The sequence below is a fragment of the Phoca vitulina genome, unplaced genomic scaffold (genome assembly GCF_004348235.1).
Source record: "Phoca vitulina isolate PV1807 unplaced genomic scaffold, GSC_HSeal_1.0 scaffold126, whole genome shotgun sequence".
In the NCBI taxonomy this organism is placed as follows: domain Eukaryota; kingdom Metazoa; phylum Chordata; class Mammalia; order Carnivora; family Phocidae; genus Phoca; species Phoca vitulina.
The window spans coordinates 351,928-367,518 of NW_022589829.1; the positions used below are offsets into that span (position 1 = coordinate 351,928).

The following is a 15,591-nucleotide window of genomic DNA, read 5'->3' on the forward strand; positions in this document are numbered from 1 at the left end:
ACACAAGCAGGGGGAGTGGGAGAGGGAGAAGCAGGCTTCCCGCGGAGCAGGGAGCCGGAGGGAACCCGAGGGAGCCGGAGGTGGGGCTCGATCCCAGGACCCCGGGATCATGACCTGAGCCGAAGGCAGACGCTTAATGACTGAGCCACCCAGGCACCCCTGTAACTCATTAGTTCTTAATAGAAGGAGTGTTTATGGCATTATTAAGAAACGTAATCTGATCCTTTCTCTTCCCCCTGTAGGTACGTGGCTAAGCGCTGGACACCTTACCAGGATTCCACAGTTCTCTCATGGTGAATTCTTGATGGATTTCACTCCTGGATGCTGGTGACTCTTGGGCAGGAGACATGGCTCTGATCGGGCTGGGGTTTGGAAGGCAGCATCTTTGTCTGCTAAAGAGAAGGAGTTCCTTGCTGTTGAAACTCACAGCAGTTGTCTTTGCCGTGCTTCTGTTTTGTGAATTTTTAATCTATTACTTAGTGATCTTTCGGTGTGATTGGCCTGAGGTGAAAACTCCAGCCCACGACAGTGGACAAAAGACTCTGAAAGCCATGTTTTTGGCTGATACCCACTTGCTTGGGGAAGTGCGAGGCCATTGGCTAGACAAATTACGAAGGTAGGAGCTACAATCAGGAATCTTTCTGAAATTCTACAGGCAAAAAGGGTGGATCCCTCTCCCTATAGGTCAGGGTAGTCATTAGTTACTTTCCTCTCAAAGAGAGACATATGGGGCATTTGACTTTTCCTTGAACATACTGTTTGCAGAGCATCTGTTATTTATAAGGACCCAGGATTTGGGAGGCAGGTCTGGGTTTGAGTCTTGTGACTTTGGACCATTTCCTAGGGCCCCTGCAAGCCTGACTCTGCCTCCTTGTTTGTAACTGGTTAATACCAGAGACGTCACAGGCCATGTGAGGAAAATGCCCACGACAAGGTCTGGCACATGGGTGTGGTCAGCCTGGCTTGGTGGTCCCCCCGGCAGTTGCTGGTGTGTCGTTTTGAGCCCACTTGGTGTCTGCCTGCTCTGGGCAGCCGGAGCAGAGCAGATGTGTGGCTGTCACCCTGGGGAGAGGATCAGGTCCTGTCTCTCCAACTTAGACCGGCCCCGCAGAGTCCACCTGCTTTCCCATCAGTAGGCTTTTTAGGGGCGCCTGGGTGGCTCAGTTGGTTAAGCGTCTGCCTTTGGCTCAGGTCATGATCCCGGGGTCCTGGGTTCGAGCTCCGCATTGGGCTCCCTCCTTGGTGGGGAGCCTGCTTCTCCCTCTTCCTGCTGCTCCCCCTGCTTGTGTTCTCGCTCTCTGACAAATAAATAAATAAAATCTTTTTTTTTTTTTTTAAAAAGGCTTTTTAAAAAATTTAATTGTGGTAAAGTACACGTAACATAAAAGTTACCATCGTAAACAGTTTTAAGTGTATATTTCAGTGGCATCAAGTACATTCACATGGTGGTGCAGCCGTCACCACCAGCCATCTCTAGAATGTTTTCTTCTTCCCAAACTGAAACTTGGTCCTCATTAAATACCGACTTCCCATTCCCCCTTCTCCCAGCCCCTGCCCCCACCATGCTACTTTCTGTCTCTCTGGATTTGACTCCTCTAGGTCCCCCATATAAGTGGAGTCATACAGTATTTGTCCTTTTGTGTCTGGCTTATTTCACTGAGCAGAATGTCCTCCAGGTCTGTCCGTGTTGGGGCGTGTGTCAGAATTTCCTCCCTTTTTAAGGCGGAGTGCTATTGCAGTGTATATTTAGACCACGTTTTGTTTCTCTGTCCATCTGTTGATGGATACGTCCACCTTTTGGCTGTCGTGAATTACGCCCACCAGAAGGTGACTGGTGGACTTTCAGCCACCAGGGCAGCAGAGTTCTCTTCTTGCCCCTGGTGACCCCCCCCACCCTGACCCCTTTTCCTCATGACTGCATTTGTGCCTCCCCAAACAGGTCTTTATCCTTGTGAGCAGGAATATCCCTGGAGGACTCTGGATATGGGTGAACCTTATGTTGAGTGGGAGGGGGAGAGGTGTAATGTCCCCAGGGGTGAGGGAAGAAGGCAAGACAAAAGAAGGGAGGATGGAGGGGCTGCCGTCCTTCTGTACTCGAGTTTTAAACCAAAGGAGGCATGAGATAGAGAAGGGCCTGGGTGAGACTTCCTTTGACTTCATTTGGGCCTTACCAGTTGAGCTTTCTTCCCTGCCCTCTTGCTGCTGCAGTTTCTAGATGCTTTCTTCTCCAGGGTGAGTAACATTCAATCAAGAAAAACAGAACTGGATTTTGGGAGGTATCTTGAGTGGAGGTGTGCGCCATGCAGCAGTTTATATGGGGCCTGGATCAGGGTCCTCGCTGACCTCAAATTATCTTTCCCTATTTCTGTGCCCTGGGATGTCACAGTCCCCTTTGGTAGGGGAGAAACTCTGTGAGGCTTGGAAGTTTTGCTTAAGGAGGTTGCCTTAAAAAGGAGGGAAGAATTGGGATCCTTAGGAAGATGACACAGGTCAGAGTTGGCCAGGGAGAGGGGAGGGTGGTTTGAGAAAGCACTGACATTTGGACGCCTACTCTGTGTTGGCGCTGTGCTGGGCCCATGACAAATGCTATCTCATTTAATCCCATAACTGCCCTGTGAGAGTAGGTTTTATTATTCCCATTTACCAGTGAAGAATAGGAATCAGAGAGTAGGTGACATTCTCAAGGCCGGACAAGGGCTTATGGGTGGAGCTGGGGTGTTAAGTTGTTGCCTGTCAGGTTCTGGATCCCAGGCGGGATTCTTTTTTTTAAAGATTATTTACTTGTTTGAGAGAGAGAGTGAGTGAGAGTGAGCACGAGCTGGGGGTAGGTGGGGCAGAGGGAGAAGGAGACTCCCTGCTGAGCAGGGAGCCTGATGCGGGATTCGGTCCGAGGACCCCGGGATCATGACCTGAGCCGAAGGCAGACGCTTAACAGACTGAGTCCCCCAAGCGCCCCCCGGGCTCTTTTCATTCACTTGCCTTACCTACAGGATGAGTCCTTGGATGTCTGAAATCTACAGGATTTACAGTTTTGATATTGGCTAGTCTGATTCTCCCATTATCTTCCCCCAATTCTGAAGGCAGGCAGGAAGTTGAGGTCCTTCAAGGAGAAGTGAAACTTAAGGCAGATGCTATCATCTTGGTGTGGTGCAAAATCAGTCTACACAGGGCATCTTTGGAAGCTGCGTTGAGCTCTCCCTAACCTTTGGGGGTTGTCGTGACTGAGGGATGGCTTCTGGGGTGCAGTGTGGGGTCTGATCTGTGGGTGCCACATAGGGGAAGTCAGCCTTTAAGGTGTGTGGGCGGGGCAGCCCGACTCTCCCTCAGCCTCCTTGTTCCCCACATTTAATCAGATATGGACTCTGACCCTTGTAGGCCTGGATGGGAATGCAGGGGTGAGTCCGTGGAAGGAGAATGGGACTATTCAGTTCACTTTTTAAATGGCCCATAAGACAGATCTAGGCTCTACTTAAGAAAGAGACTGATGCTGTGCTTTTTCCTGTTGACCTCAAGGGAGTGGCAAATGGAGAGAGCCTTCCAGACGGCTCTGTGGTTGTTGCAGCCAGAAGTCGTCTTCATTCTAGGGGACATCTTTGATGAAGGGAAGTGGAGCTCCTTCCAGGTAGGACCCTGTGGTCCGGGCACCCTAATCCTGCTTTGAGGGTCCAGGACAGGCAGCCCAGAAAAATCCATGAAGCAGTATCTGTGAGGCTTGGAAGTTTTGCTTAGCACCAACACTAAACATGTATAATCCCTCTTGGAGCTTATTAGGATCTGTATCTCATGCCAGTCTTGGGTCAGGCAAGCTAATCTTAGACAGTTGACCCTTGCGCAGTGCCGGAGTATGGACGCTGACCTTGTGCAGTCAAAAATCTGTGTATAACTTTTGATTCTCCCAAAACTTAACTACTAATTGCCCACTATGGACTGGAAACCTTGCTGGTAACACAGTCAGTTAACACATACGTGTTAACTGTTACGTGTATTCTATTCTGTATTCTTAGAATAAAGTCAGCTAGAGAAAAGAAAATGTTGCTAAGAAAATCATAAGGAAGAGAAAATACCTTCACGGTACTGTACTGTCTTTATAAAAAAAAGTCCGTGTATAAGCTGACGTACTCCCAGTTCAAACTCATGTTGTTCGACTGTCCACTGTATTTGTTTACATAGGAAATAGGTAGATTAGTCAGAGCTCACTTTGTTGGAATGCACATTCCTGTGAGCCTCTCGGGAAAGGGAAAAAGAGGCAAGGTGCATGCAATTTCACTTGTCACCAAATTACGGAATACATATTGAAATGTAATTTGACTTTACACTTGATTATTTAACCATGAAATTATGAGAATTGTGCTATAAAAGTTATTTGCTACCCTCCTTTTAAATTTTTTAAATTTATCAGAGAGAGAGTGAGTTGGGGGAGGAGCAGAGTGAGAGGGAGAAAGAAACTCAAGCAGACTCTGTGCTGAGAGCAGAGCCCAACGTGGGGCTTGATCTCACAACCCTGAGATCATGACCTCAGCTGAAATCAAGATTTGGATGCTTAACCACGACTGTGCCACCCGGGCACCCCTCCTCTTAGCAGAAGGAGCCATGGGGGCCTGGTGTGAGCTTCCTGCACCTTCAGGGGCCTCCATCTGGGTGTTGAGGTGACCTAAGCCTTTCCATAACCAAAGAGAAAGGCTGTTTTCACCTTAGCTATCAAAATATTTTACCTACTATATTCCTGGAATTAATGGAAAAAAGAAAAAAACTGTTTTGCTGCTTAGTTAAAAATGTTTGGTCATGAATGGTTTTAGGAGGGATTTTGGGGGGTGGGATATTTTTGAAAAATTTTTAATTTAAATTCAATTTAATTAACATAGTGTATTATTAGTTTCAGAGGTAGAGTTCAGTGATTCATCAGTTGTATATAACACCCAGTGCTTGTTACATCAAGTGCCCACCTTAATGCCCATCATCCAATTACCCCATCTCCCACCCACCTCCCCTCCAGCAGCCCTCAGTTTGTTTCCTAGAGTTAAGAGTTTCTTATGGTTTGTTTCCTTCTCTGTTTTCATCTTATTTTTCCTTCCCTTCGATTATGATCCTCTGTTTTATTTCTTAAATTCCACATATGAGTGAAATCATGTGGTATTTGTCTTTTTCACTTAGCATAATACCCTCTAGTTCATCCACATCATTGCAAATGGCAAGATTTCATTCTTTTTGATGGCTAAGTAGTATTCCATTGTGTGTGTGTGTGTGTGTGTGTGTGTGTGTGTGTACACATGTATATATGTACCACATCTTTATCCATTCACCTGTTGTTGGACATCTGGGCTCTTTCCATAGTTTGGCTGTTGTGGACATTGTTGCTATAAACATTGGGGTACATGTGCCCCTTCGAATCATTATGTTTGTATCCTTTGGATAAATACCTAGTAGTGCAATTGCTGGGTCGTGGGGTACCTCTATTTTTAACTGAATCTCCATACTGTTTTCCAGAGTGGCTATACTGGGGTGGGATATTTTTAAAAAAGCCATTGGCATTTCCCAGGATAATCCAAAAGCTTTACAAAGAAAGTCTTGGTCCAGATCTGGTTAGAAATCCACGGTTTGGGGCACCTGGGTGGCTCAGTTAAATGTCTACCGTCAGCTCAGGTCATGATCCCGGGGTCCTGGGATTGAGCCCTGCATCGGGCTCTGTGCTCAGCGGGGAGCCTGCTTCTCCCTCTCCCTCTGCCTGCCTACTTGTGCTCTCTCTCTGTCAAATAAATAAATAAAATCTTAAAAAAAAAAGCAACCCACTGTTTATAGGGTCTCATAATTGAATATGAGATAATGGAAATACTATATGTAACAAGCAACTAGTTATAAAATGAGGTTGGATGTATATGTTGCTTTTGCAAATTAAGGGCAGCATTTTATGTTTTTCTTTTTTTTTTTTAAAGATTTTATTTATTTATTTGAGAGAGAGAGAGAAAAATCATAAGCGAGAAAGGAGGGGCAGAAGGAGAAGAAGTAGATTCCCCACTGAGCAGGGAGCCTGACATGGGGCTCAATACCAGGACCCTGAGATCCCAAAGGCAGATGCTTAACTGACTGAGCCACCCAGGCACCCCTGTTTTTGTTTTTCTAATTTTATTTGTTAAAGTGAAGTCTTTGTAAATATATTGAAGGACTCTCTCTAGTATATTTCTCTAGATTGGGCCTTACTTAAAACTTTTAGGATAAAGTTGATTACTATCCAACTAAGTATTGTCTTCCTGTGTTTGTCCAATTTATATTTTTAGGCTTAATAAGAAGCAGAATGATACAAACATAATTCTCAAGCTTTAATAGTTAAAGTAAATGTCAGAATAATGTTGAAATTTTGGTTGGATTTTGTCTTTTTTTTCCCCTACGTCCTATCCATTCTCATTCTCACAGTGGTAGCCACAGGGAAATGCTAAGATGAGGGATGTGCTCATCCTTGTCTTGGTTGAGACACATGAATTTACTTGACATTTCCTAAGAGCCTGTTCTTATAATGTGTCCAAATCTGGAGTGATTATCAACCTGGGGTCCATGCATGGGCTTCAGGGGATCTTTTTAGGGGATCTTAAAATAATGGGTATATAATTGCCATCTAATGTTTTAATATGGGGGAATACCATTTAAAAGCTGACATCAAATTAAATAAATTAAAATATTAAGTCTTGGAAAAAGCAGCATGACATAGAATTAGAAATTCTAGGTTCTACATTAATCTGATTTGGATGGGGGAATTAATTTCTCATCATCAGAATAGGGAGTGTATGTTTTTTTTTTTAGCCACAGGGAAGAGAGGGTTCTCTGGGTCTCAGCAGTGACCCGTTCTCTCATAGGCCTGGGCAGATGATGTGGAGCGGTTTCAGAAAATATTCAGACACCCACGTCACGTGCAGCTGAAGGTGGTTGCTGGCAACCATGACATTGGCTTCCACTATCAGTAAGTAGTTCAGTGAAGCATTGCACCCTGAGAGCTTCGTTAACTGTAACTTTAAACCTGCCGCCATTCAGGTGAGAGCCTTGTTTGTGCTGTGGGGGGGACATTTGGTGTCCTTGAAAGATGTAAGCCCTGGAGCATAAACTCCACAACGGTGAAGGAAGATTTTTGTCTTGGCACATTGTACACCCTTAACGAATCTCTGTTGAATAAATGATTTGTACGTGCCCTTGGGTGATTCTAACTTGAAACTTACATTAATGACCAATTATTTTCTTTGGGACTCAGAAAACAAGACCATTTAGACTTCTGTAAATAATATTTACGTAGTGCTTATGATGTGTCAGCCTGTTTTAAGCACTTTATTATTTTTTTCCTCCAAATTTTTATTTAAATTCTAGTTAGTTAACATATGGTATAATATTAGTTTCTGGAGTAGAATTCAGTGATTCAGCACTTACAGCACCCAGTGCTCATCATAACAAGTGCCCTCCTTAATGCCCATCCCCCATCTAGCCCATCCCCCACCCACCTCCCTCCAGCAACCCTCAGTTTGTTCTCTATTTAAGAATCTCTTATGGTTTGCTTCTCTCTCTCTTTTCCCCCTTCCCCTATGTTCATTTGTTTTGTTTCCCAAATTCCACATATGAGTAAAATCATATGGTATTTGTCTTTCTCTGCCGACTTATTTTGCTCAGCCTAATACACTCTAGCTCCATCCACGTCATTGCAAATGGCAAGATTTCATATTTTTTTGATGGCTGGGTAGTATTCCATGTATATACGCCGCCTCTTCTTTATCCCTTCCTCAGTCGATGGGCTCTTTCCTTACTTGGGCTCTGGTGCTGCTATAAACATCGGGGCTAAGCCCTTTACTTCCATATATCAACTCATTTCATCTTTCCGATGGTCCTAGTATTTTACCCATTGTGCCGTGAGGAAACTGCGGCTCTGGGGACTAAGTCACTTGCCCCAGGCCTTGCAGTCACTCAGTGCTGGAGCTGAGATTTGCCCCTGGCAGCCCCGGGCAGCTGGGGCTCTCCCCTCCCAAAGCTAGCCCAGCGCTCAGATCCCGAGTTATTTCCCGTGTTTCCGCTAACTCTTAAGAGGTCCTAAAATGGCTTGCTCTGAAAAATGTCTCTTTTTACAATTGAATATAGGATGAGCACATACAAAATAAAACGATTTGAGAAAGTTTTCAACCCTGAAAGGCTGTTTTCTTGGAAAGGAATGAAGTGAGTATTATTTGTGAATTCTTATGAAGCCCCTTCTGTCCTTTGAACTTCATTTTTTTTTTAAAGATTTTTTATTTATTTATTTGACAGAGAGAGACACAGCGAGAGAGGGAACACAAGCAGGGGGAGTGGGAGAGGGAGAAGCAGGCTTCCCGCGGAGCAGGGAGCCCGATGTGGGGCTCGATCCCAGGACCCTGGGATCATGACCCGAGCCGAAGGCAGACACTTAACGACTGAGCCACCCGAGCGCCCCTGTACTTCATTTTCTAAGGGAGCTGTCATCCTGGGTCGGAGCCAGGCTCCGTGTGACCTGCTGTACAGTTTCTGATGAAGGCACCGCAGGCCTCATCCCTCCCTGATGGTCACTGTCAGGGTTACCAGCCTGGTGTTCCTTAGCAAGCTGCAGGTGGACTGGCCAGTGTATGACTTTGCCCGGCCACTGAGGGCATTTTCTTCCTGCCTGCACTGTCTCCGGGTGGTAGAAAATTCATCAGCCCAATCTGTAAGGGAGGATATTTTTATTTGTTCAAAATGTACTTCCTTCCCCTTATAAAGGATGCTCTTGTGGGTGTGCTCACCCAGGATTTGGGGGCAGGTGTGTTTACTGTGCTTTGGCTGTGTACCACCCCCACTCCCCTCAGCCTTGATTTGTAGACCAAAGCGTCCCAACCCTTTCGTCTGACCATGAGCACCGGCTCCCCTTCTGTGTGGCCATTTTCGTGCTGTCTCCGGACCCTCTCAGGTCTGGGTGTGTGTTCGCAGTGCAGTGGACAAGACCAGACACGTTGTTCTGGCTGCACACCTAGTAGAGAAAGAAAAGGTGGGAGAGGAAGCCTCTTCCTCTTTAGATTGTGGCCCCCGTGGGTGTCCAGCACTCGTGGCTTTGGCCGTGGCAGCTCACTGGGTCCGTCACAAGAGATGATCTGTGACACTCCCAGAGACCAGGTCAGGGGTTCTCCACCAGTGCTCACTCCTCCCCTCCCCTAGGACCGAGTCTCTAGTAGCTTCCTTTCCTGAGTCCTATAAAGACTTGACATAGTTTTAGTTCTTTTTCCCTTAGCGTAGAGTTTAAGAAACTTTAAACACACTGATCATATTTCAGGTCATTCGGTTTGTCAGCTCCTAATCGCTAAGATTCTCTAAATTTCCCGCAGTGTTTACTGACAGGTACCTTCCTCATGCCCAGTTGGTAAGTGTGTAGGAAGTAAGAGTTACTTAATGGGAGTCTGTAAAAGTCTCATGAAGGTGGAGTGGTTTGTAGAGGGCACCCAGCACTGACTTGATCAGCACCCCGGTCTGGGATCCCCTGCAGCAGTTAGCTCTGGCCAGCACAGGCCTCCCCGGCCCCCCAGCCTTGTCTGCTGCGTCTACAGACGTCCGCAAATGCTGCGCGCGGCTCGCTGAACGTCACGGTCACAGCGCTGCGCGGTTCGGTTCCTGAGCACTTCCTCGCGGCGGGCAGGCTGTAGTACTGCATTCGGTCCTCAGCGGGCCGTGGCACGGGTGTGCTGCTGTGTCCGCGTCTTCGCAGGCGAGGCCCAGGGTGACGTGGGGGGCGCAGTGGTGCTCCGACCTCAGAGCTCTGGAGTCTGGGAGTTCTCGCCCGCTCAAGGCTCAAGCTTGACCGGGTCTTAGACCGCACTCGCAGGGTAGCGCTGTCGTGCTTCCTTAGCACCTCGTGCCTACAGCACGGCCGTCGGGGTGAGGCCTGCGGCTGCTCCGGGGCACGCTCTTCAGGCCGTGGGCGCTCAGCTTTAGGGTCTCGGGAGCAGTGTGGCCGGAGGCCGGCCCGGGAAGCCCGGGGGCGCTGACCCTGCGCCTGCTCCCTCCGCCTCAGTTTTGTGCTGGTCAACAGCGTCGCCCTGGAAGGGGACGGCTGCCACATTTGCTCTGAAGCCGAAGCCGAACTCATCGAAATTTCTCACAAACTGAATTGCTCCCGCGAGGTAGGAGAGCACCTGAAGGCACAGGTGCGTCTGTTCTGGCATCTTCTGTGGGGGCGGTCGCTGCACTTTGCGTTTGGTGCCTCCCTCAGCGCCCCCGTCCTCTCCTTCCTCTCCTACCGCTCGGGGAGGCCCGGCTCGGGCGGCTTAACCGATTTCTCACCGCAGGAGCGAGGCCCCGGCCGCTGCGGGAGGGCGCCGCTGCTGCCCGCGTCGGCCCCGGTGCTCCTGCAGGTGAGTGCGCGCCGCGCGGCCCCCGCTCCGGGGCTCCGGCCCCTCGGCCAGCGCCTGCTGGTCACACGGGACCCTCTCCAAATCCCGGCAGCATTTCCCGCTTTTCCGGAGGAGCGATGCGAATTGTTCCGGGGAGGACGCCGCGCCTCAGGAAGAGCGGGCCATCCCGTTTAAGGAGAGATACGACGTGCTCTCCCGGGAGGCCTCACAGCAGGTTTGCGGGGAGCGGGGGCCGCCCACCGACAGACAGACGGGCGGGGGGCCGATCGGGGCGGGGCCGAGGGCGGGGCTGTGGCACGGCCTCAGATTTTCATGTCATCCTTTTGTTCCTCCCGCCGCCCCCCCTTTTTTTCTTCAAGAATTTATTTAGTTATTTGAGAGAGAGAAAGCAAGAGACAGGACATGAGCAGGGGGAGCGGGAGAGGGAGAAGCAGCCTCCCCGCTGAGCGGGGAGCCCGACCATGTGGGGCTCAATCCCGGGACCCTGGGATCATGACCTGAGCCGAAGGCAGACGCTTAATGACTGACCCACCTAGGCGCCCCATGTTTCCTAATATCAAGTTAATAATATCCTCAGCTATTCTTTATTCAGAGTTTTTTTCATCAACTGAAATGTATTTGAAAATGTGAATGGAACTTAAGAGTTAATTTGGGGGGACTTAAGATGTGCTTACTTATATATGTTTATAAATGTATTTATATTATATAAACACATTTGTATAGTGTATGATATACAATAAAAATATAAATATATTTATAAAATAAATTTATAGAAATATTTGTAAAAATATAAAATCTGAGATGAGAAGGATAGATTCTCCCTACAAGCCTGAGCTTACTTTTGATCGGGTCTAAACCAACCAAAGGATTTTAAGGAAAAAATAAAGCCCCCTAACAAGTAGGGATTTTAGATTTAGCTTCATGAGATAAGTGGGTGGCCTGGCACTGGGCCCCGAGGGGGCTGTGTCCGGGCCCTGACCGCCTGTTGCTGTCCCCCCGGGCGTGGCAGCTGCTCTGGTGGCTGCGACCACGCCTCATCCTGAGCGGCCACACGCACAGTGCGTGCGAGGTGCTCCACGGCGCCGGAGTCCCCGAGATCAGCGTGCCGTCTTTCAGTTGGAGGAACAGAAACAACCCCAGCTTCATCATGGTAATATGAACGTTTATTTTCATCCGAACGCTCTCATAGAAGTATTGAAATCAACACAGTAATCAACTATTTAATTGCTGCAATCCGTAAAAACATACAAACCCTGTAAATACACACTTGCCCTGCCCCCCACGCGCACTTGGTTTGATCCACTGACCCCTGTCTGCACGCCTCTCTGGGGACACATGAGCACGGCATTGCCCTGGGGGAGGGGGGTATCCTGAGGGTTGTGTCATCTCCATGGACCGCACCGTCCTCAGATGGGAGGCTCTGCGTTTCTAATTTTCTAAGGAAACGGGATCCTGTCTTTATTGGCTGTACGCCATCATCTTGTCTTATAAGACATCATCTTGTCTTAGGGCAGGAGAATGCTACAGCTCTTGCAAGTTGACTTGACATGTTGTTTCAGTTAGTGGCCCCCCAATGTTGATTTTACCCAGTTCCTAATGCTTTTATGTCAGGTACTTTTACTTCATGAAAAGACTGGGGAAACCTTCATGTTTTCAAATTCAAAGTAAATGAGACCATTCCTCAGTGTCATTCCACATCGCAAAAACATCTACCAAAAAAGCCCCATGAGGTGCCCCCGGCACGTGCATTTCTGGGTAACAGGTTGCATGAAATGGCATGAGAAATGGCCTTGTTGTCCTTGTTTCTCAGTGACCACTGGTGTGACTCTCCAGCCCCTTGCATCTCTGTCGTGTGTGCCCACTGCACTGGGGACCTGCTGTGCCAGGGGCTAGTCAGTGGAGAGCTCAGCTCCACTCGGCACACTGGGAGCCTTCCCTTCGTGTCTCCAACCAGTGCTTGTGGTTGGTGGGTGGTGGCCTGTGGAGGCCGAAGGCTGTGCCCCTTCGCCTCAGGAGGAGAGCCCCTTCCTGGCCTCACCTGGCTCAACCAAGATGGCTGTCTTTCCCCTGTTGTGTCTAAGTCTGTTGCGTGGCGCTGTGGGAGGGCTCTCACTGCGGCAGTAACAGTTCTCATTGCCTTTCCAGAGCAGTATGACGCCCACAGAGTACGCCCTCGCCAAGTGCTACCTCCCCTACGAGAACACCGTTCTGGCCACATACTGTGTAGCAGCTGGGCTCCTGGTGGTCCTCATATTAGTTCACTCTGGGCTTCTACCCTCACCTCTTCTTTTTGGCTGGAACCTGCTCAGAAAATTTAAGACCATGTAAAGAGCAGGAGACTTTTGTATTTCATAATAAATAACAAAGCCCAAGAAACTGGACCTTGGGCAGGGCTCATGTGAGATGAGATCAAAGGAGGCTGTCTTTACACACATCACAGAAACTGTAAATCACTGATGCGAATTCCTTCAGAATAAATAGTTGATGGTACTGTTCTCATGCTATAAAAATGGAACGTGTACTCTACAACAAGTCTGTTTTCTCATTTTATCAAATATATGTATAATCAAAGATCGTGTCTGTACAATATGTAAAAGCTATTAAAGTCATCACTTGCATGCACTAGACTGTCCTACGTCCCCCAGGATAGAGCCGGCGGCCCGGGAACACACTCGGGATTGTGTTTGCACAAACACTGGGTTTGCTTCTGTCCCCCTACAAAGTGGTCCTCAAACTCTTATATGTTATAAAGCTGTACACTTAAAATAATAAAAGTACAGATGCCACAAGCAGGAATATATTGTTTTCGCAGACTTTTGTACTTCTGTGCTAATAATGGAATCAGATTTTTTGAGAAGTGTTTAATTTTCTCTCCAGCAGACCAGGCTGTTAAATGTGAATGTAATGCCCATCCACGATCCAAAGAAACTTGAAAAAAGGACTGGGAAGTGGCTTTTGGTATTTAAAAATAAATATGTTTTGATAATTATAAGCCAGATAAAATGTGTTCTTTCTGTGTGTCTTCTACGAGCCTGGCTCTGTCTCTGAATAGGAAGTTTAGTTGCAAGGGAACTGCTGAGTGATAATGTATGTAAGGGCATACAACTTCGCTTTTTGTGTACATGTCGGGGTGCAGCTCTGCAGTTCTTCGTGTTGTACATTGAAAGCGTAACGGAAAGAAAATAATTTCCATTTTACGTGTCTCATTTCAAATCAGAGTTTTACACAACAGGAACGAGAGGCCCAGAATTTAGTGATGCTGACATAAATTACGTGTTTATGACACTGATTGCCTGGAAAGTTGTCATCCTCTCTTTCCTGGACAAGTCGTATTTAAATCTGGATGCATTTATAAAGGATTATAAAATGCTGCCTTCTAGAGTAAACTTTAAAATATTAAAGACTAAAAGGAAATGAAGTGACGTCAGCTAGGCTATCACTTCTGGATTCGTATTGTTGAAATATAACTTTGGACGTGTTTGCAGATTACCTTGGACGTAAGAAAACTACCCTCCAAGGCGTGGCTGTGGATAGAATATGAAGCATCACTGCTAAAAGCGATTGTCTCTTTCTAGATATTGTACCGTACTATAACTTTTGAGGCTGCGTTTGCAAATCTTCCACTTGCGAGAAACAGGCATAGATTTTGACTTTGCATTTCAAATAAGGGTTTTGTAATATTTCTTCTTCAAGAGGCAAATGGAGATGCCATCTTTTGATTCTCTCAGGCTGGACACAAACACTGACACCCTTCTGTCTCCTTCTTGCTATTTGTTTACAATAGAAACTGTGGTCAAGTGAGTGGTTCAAAAGCTCTGGCTAAGGGAATGCTTGGCCTATTTCTACTCAGAGAGCTTGTAAAAGTCTTTAAATTGCAAAATAATCAAAAGACATATTGTCTGGAGGAAAAAAATCCTTGGTTTCTGAAAGAAGCTTGTGAGGTGGGTACAAAATGGTAAGATGTGAATGATTTGTGTGTATAATTTATATATGTGTGTGTGTATATATATATATTTAATCAAGGATATTTTTAAAAGTACTAACCTGATAAAATATCCTAAATTCTACAGATACCATTCTCTTTTTTAGAGCAAGCAGCAGGTACTGTTGACATTTAGCTGTTCAGCACGAGAAACACGCATTTCTTGTACAGATAGAGCCAAAATCAAGGCACAAAGATCTACAAGGATTTTTTAAGTAGTTATATAAAATAATGTTACATTTGGTGGTCTGTACAGTTATAGTAAACCAGCCATAAAACAACAACAACGAGAAGATATGGAAGGAGACTCTTGTCCAAGCATAGTCCGAGTCTGGAGAGTCATTCTGAGACAGGACACACTGCAGCGGAGCGTGTGGTAGGTTTTCTGCCTAAATGTAAAAGGCTCAAAGTAGGTCTAATTTAATGCCTGAGGTTGGCAGCGACTCAAATGGGACTGAAAAAAGGGTTTCGCTCCACTCTGTGACTTGAGGTCTGGCCTAGCTCGTGGGCCGACGCAGCTCCGAAGGGGCGGCCACTTGTCCGCCTGACCGCATCGTACCCCTGCCTCTACAGTCGTGCTTGATAAGTCGGGAAAAAAGTGCCATTCCTCCCCCATTTATCAAGCTCCTGCTGAATCAATAAAGCACTGAGTGGATGAATAAAAGGGGCCCTCACCCGGCCAGATTTCACTGCAGCACCACCCGCGTGAGTGTGGTCTGCAGTGACACAAAGGGGTGCGGGTGGGGGCGCTGGGGGAGGTTGTGCTCAGTGAAGACAAAAGCTACAAACCAAACCCGAGGGGAACAGAGGTAGCCAGAGGCTTGGTGGTCACACGGGAGCCAACACAGAACGGGACAGGTGGCAGCCGGACGAGACTGAGAACACCCTACTTTCGACCCTGGCTTGGGGCTGACAGTGCTGGAGTAAATGCCCCACCTGGCAGGGTGGCCAAGGGAGGAGAGGCAGGTGGAGAGAAGGTGCGAGAAGGTGCGCCCCTCGCCCCCGCTCCGCCCCTCCCCCCCCGGGCTGCCTCACAAGAGTTCATACTGTTTGAGGTGCATCCTCTGGATGATGTCACGGCAGTCGTTGAACACCCTGCGAATGTTCTCGGTGTCCACGGCACAGGTGAAGTGTGGGTAGCAGTAATGTTTGCCGTCCCCTGTCGCTGTGCTGATCCTCTGCAAAGAGAGAAAAAAAAGCTGTGTGGCGGGGCCCTGGCCACCACGCTCAGGGGTACGTGGGAACACTGCC

The 15,591-nt window shown here is 47.6% G+C and overlaps 2 protein-coding genes across 10 annotated transcripts in view; one reads left to right on the forward strand and one right to left on the reverse strand.

The window, feature by feature from the left end:
• The window catches only part of MPPE1 (metallophosphoesterase 1), a 23,911-nt gene extending 11,190 nt beyond the window's left edge, over positions 1–12,721 (forward strand). For 3 of the 5 annotated variants that reach the window (XM_032399034.1, XM_032399033.1, XM_032399035.1), the window contains exons 2-10: positions 243–616; positions 3,514–3,622; positions 6,846–6,949; positions 8,107–8,181; positions 10,019–10,151; positions 10,293–10,358; positions 10,450–10,572; positions 11,368–11,508; positions 12,504–12,721. In XM_032399034.1, coding sequence (XP_032254925.1) covers positions 348–616; positions 3,514–3,622; positions 6,846–6,949; positions 8,107–8,181; positions 10,019–10,151; positions 10,293–10,358; positions 10,450–10,572; positions 11,368–11,508; positions 12,504–12,686 — 1,203 coding nt within the window. In that variant the 5' untranslated portion in view covers positions 243–347 and the 3' untranslated portion in view covers positions 12,687–12,721. The remainder of the gene's footprint in view (positions 1–242; positions 617–3,513; positions 3,623–6,845; positions 6,950–8,106; positions 8,182–10,018; positions 10,152–10,292; positions 10,359–10,449; positions 10,573–11,367; positions 11,509–12,503) is intronic. The other 2 variants (XM_032399037.1, XM_032399036.1) reach the window with 2 other exon arrangements.
• GNAL (G protein subunit alpha L) overlaps positions 12,721–15,591 on the reverse strand; it is a 140,444-nt gene continuing 137,573 nt past the window's right edge. For 4 of the 5 annotated variants that reach the window (XM_032399029.1, XM_032399031.1, XM_032399032.1 and 1 more), the window contains one exon: positions 12,721–15,518. In XM_032399029.1, the coding sequence (XP_032254920.1) occupies positions 15,372–15,518 (147 nt within the window). In that variant the 3' untranslated portion in view covers positions 12,721–15,371. The remainder of the gene's footprint in view (positions 15,519–15,591) is intronic. The other variant, XM_032399028.1, reaches the window with a different exon arrangement.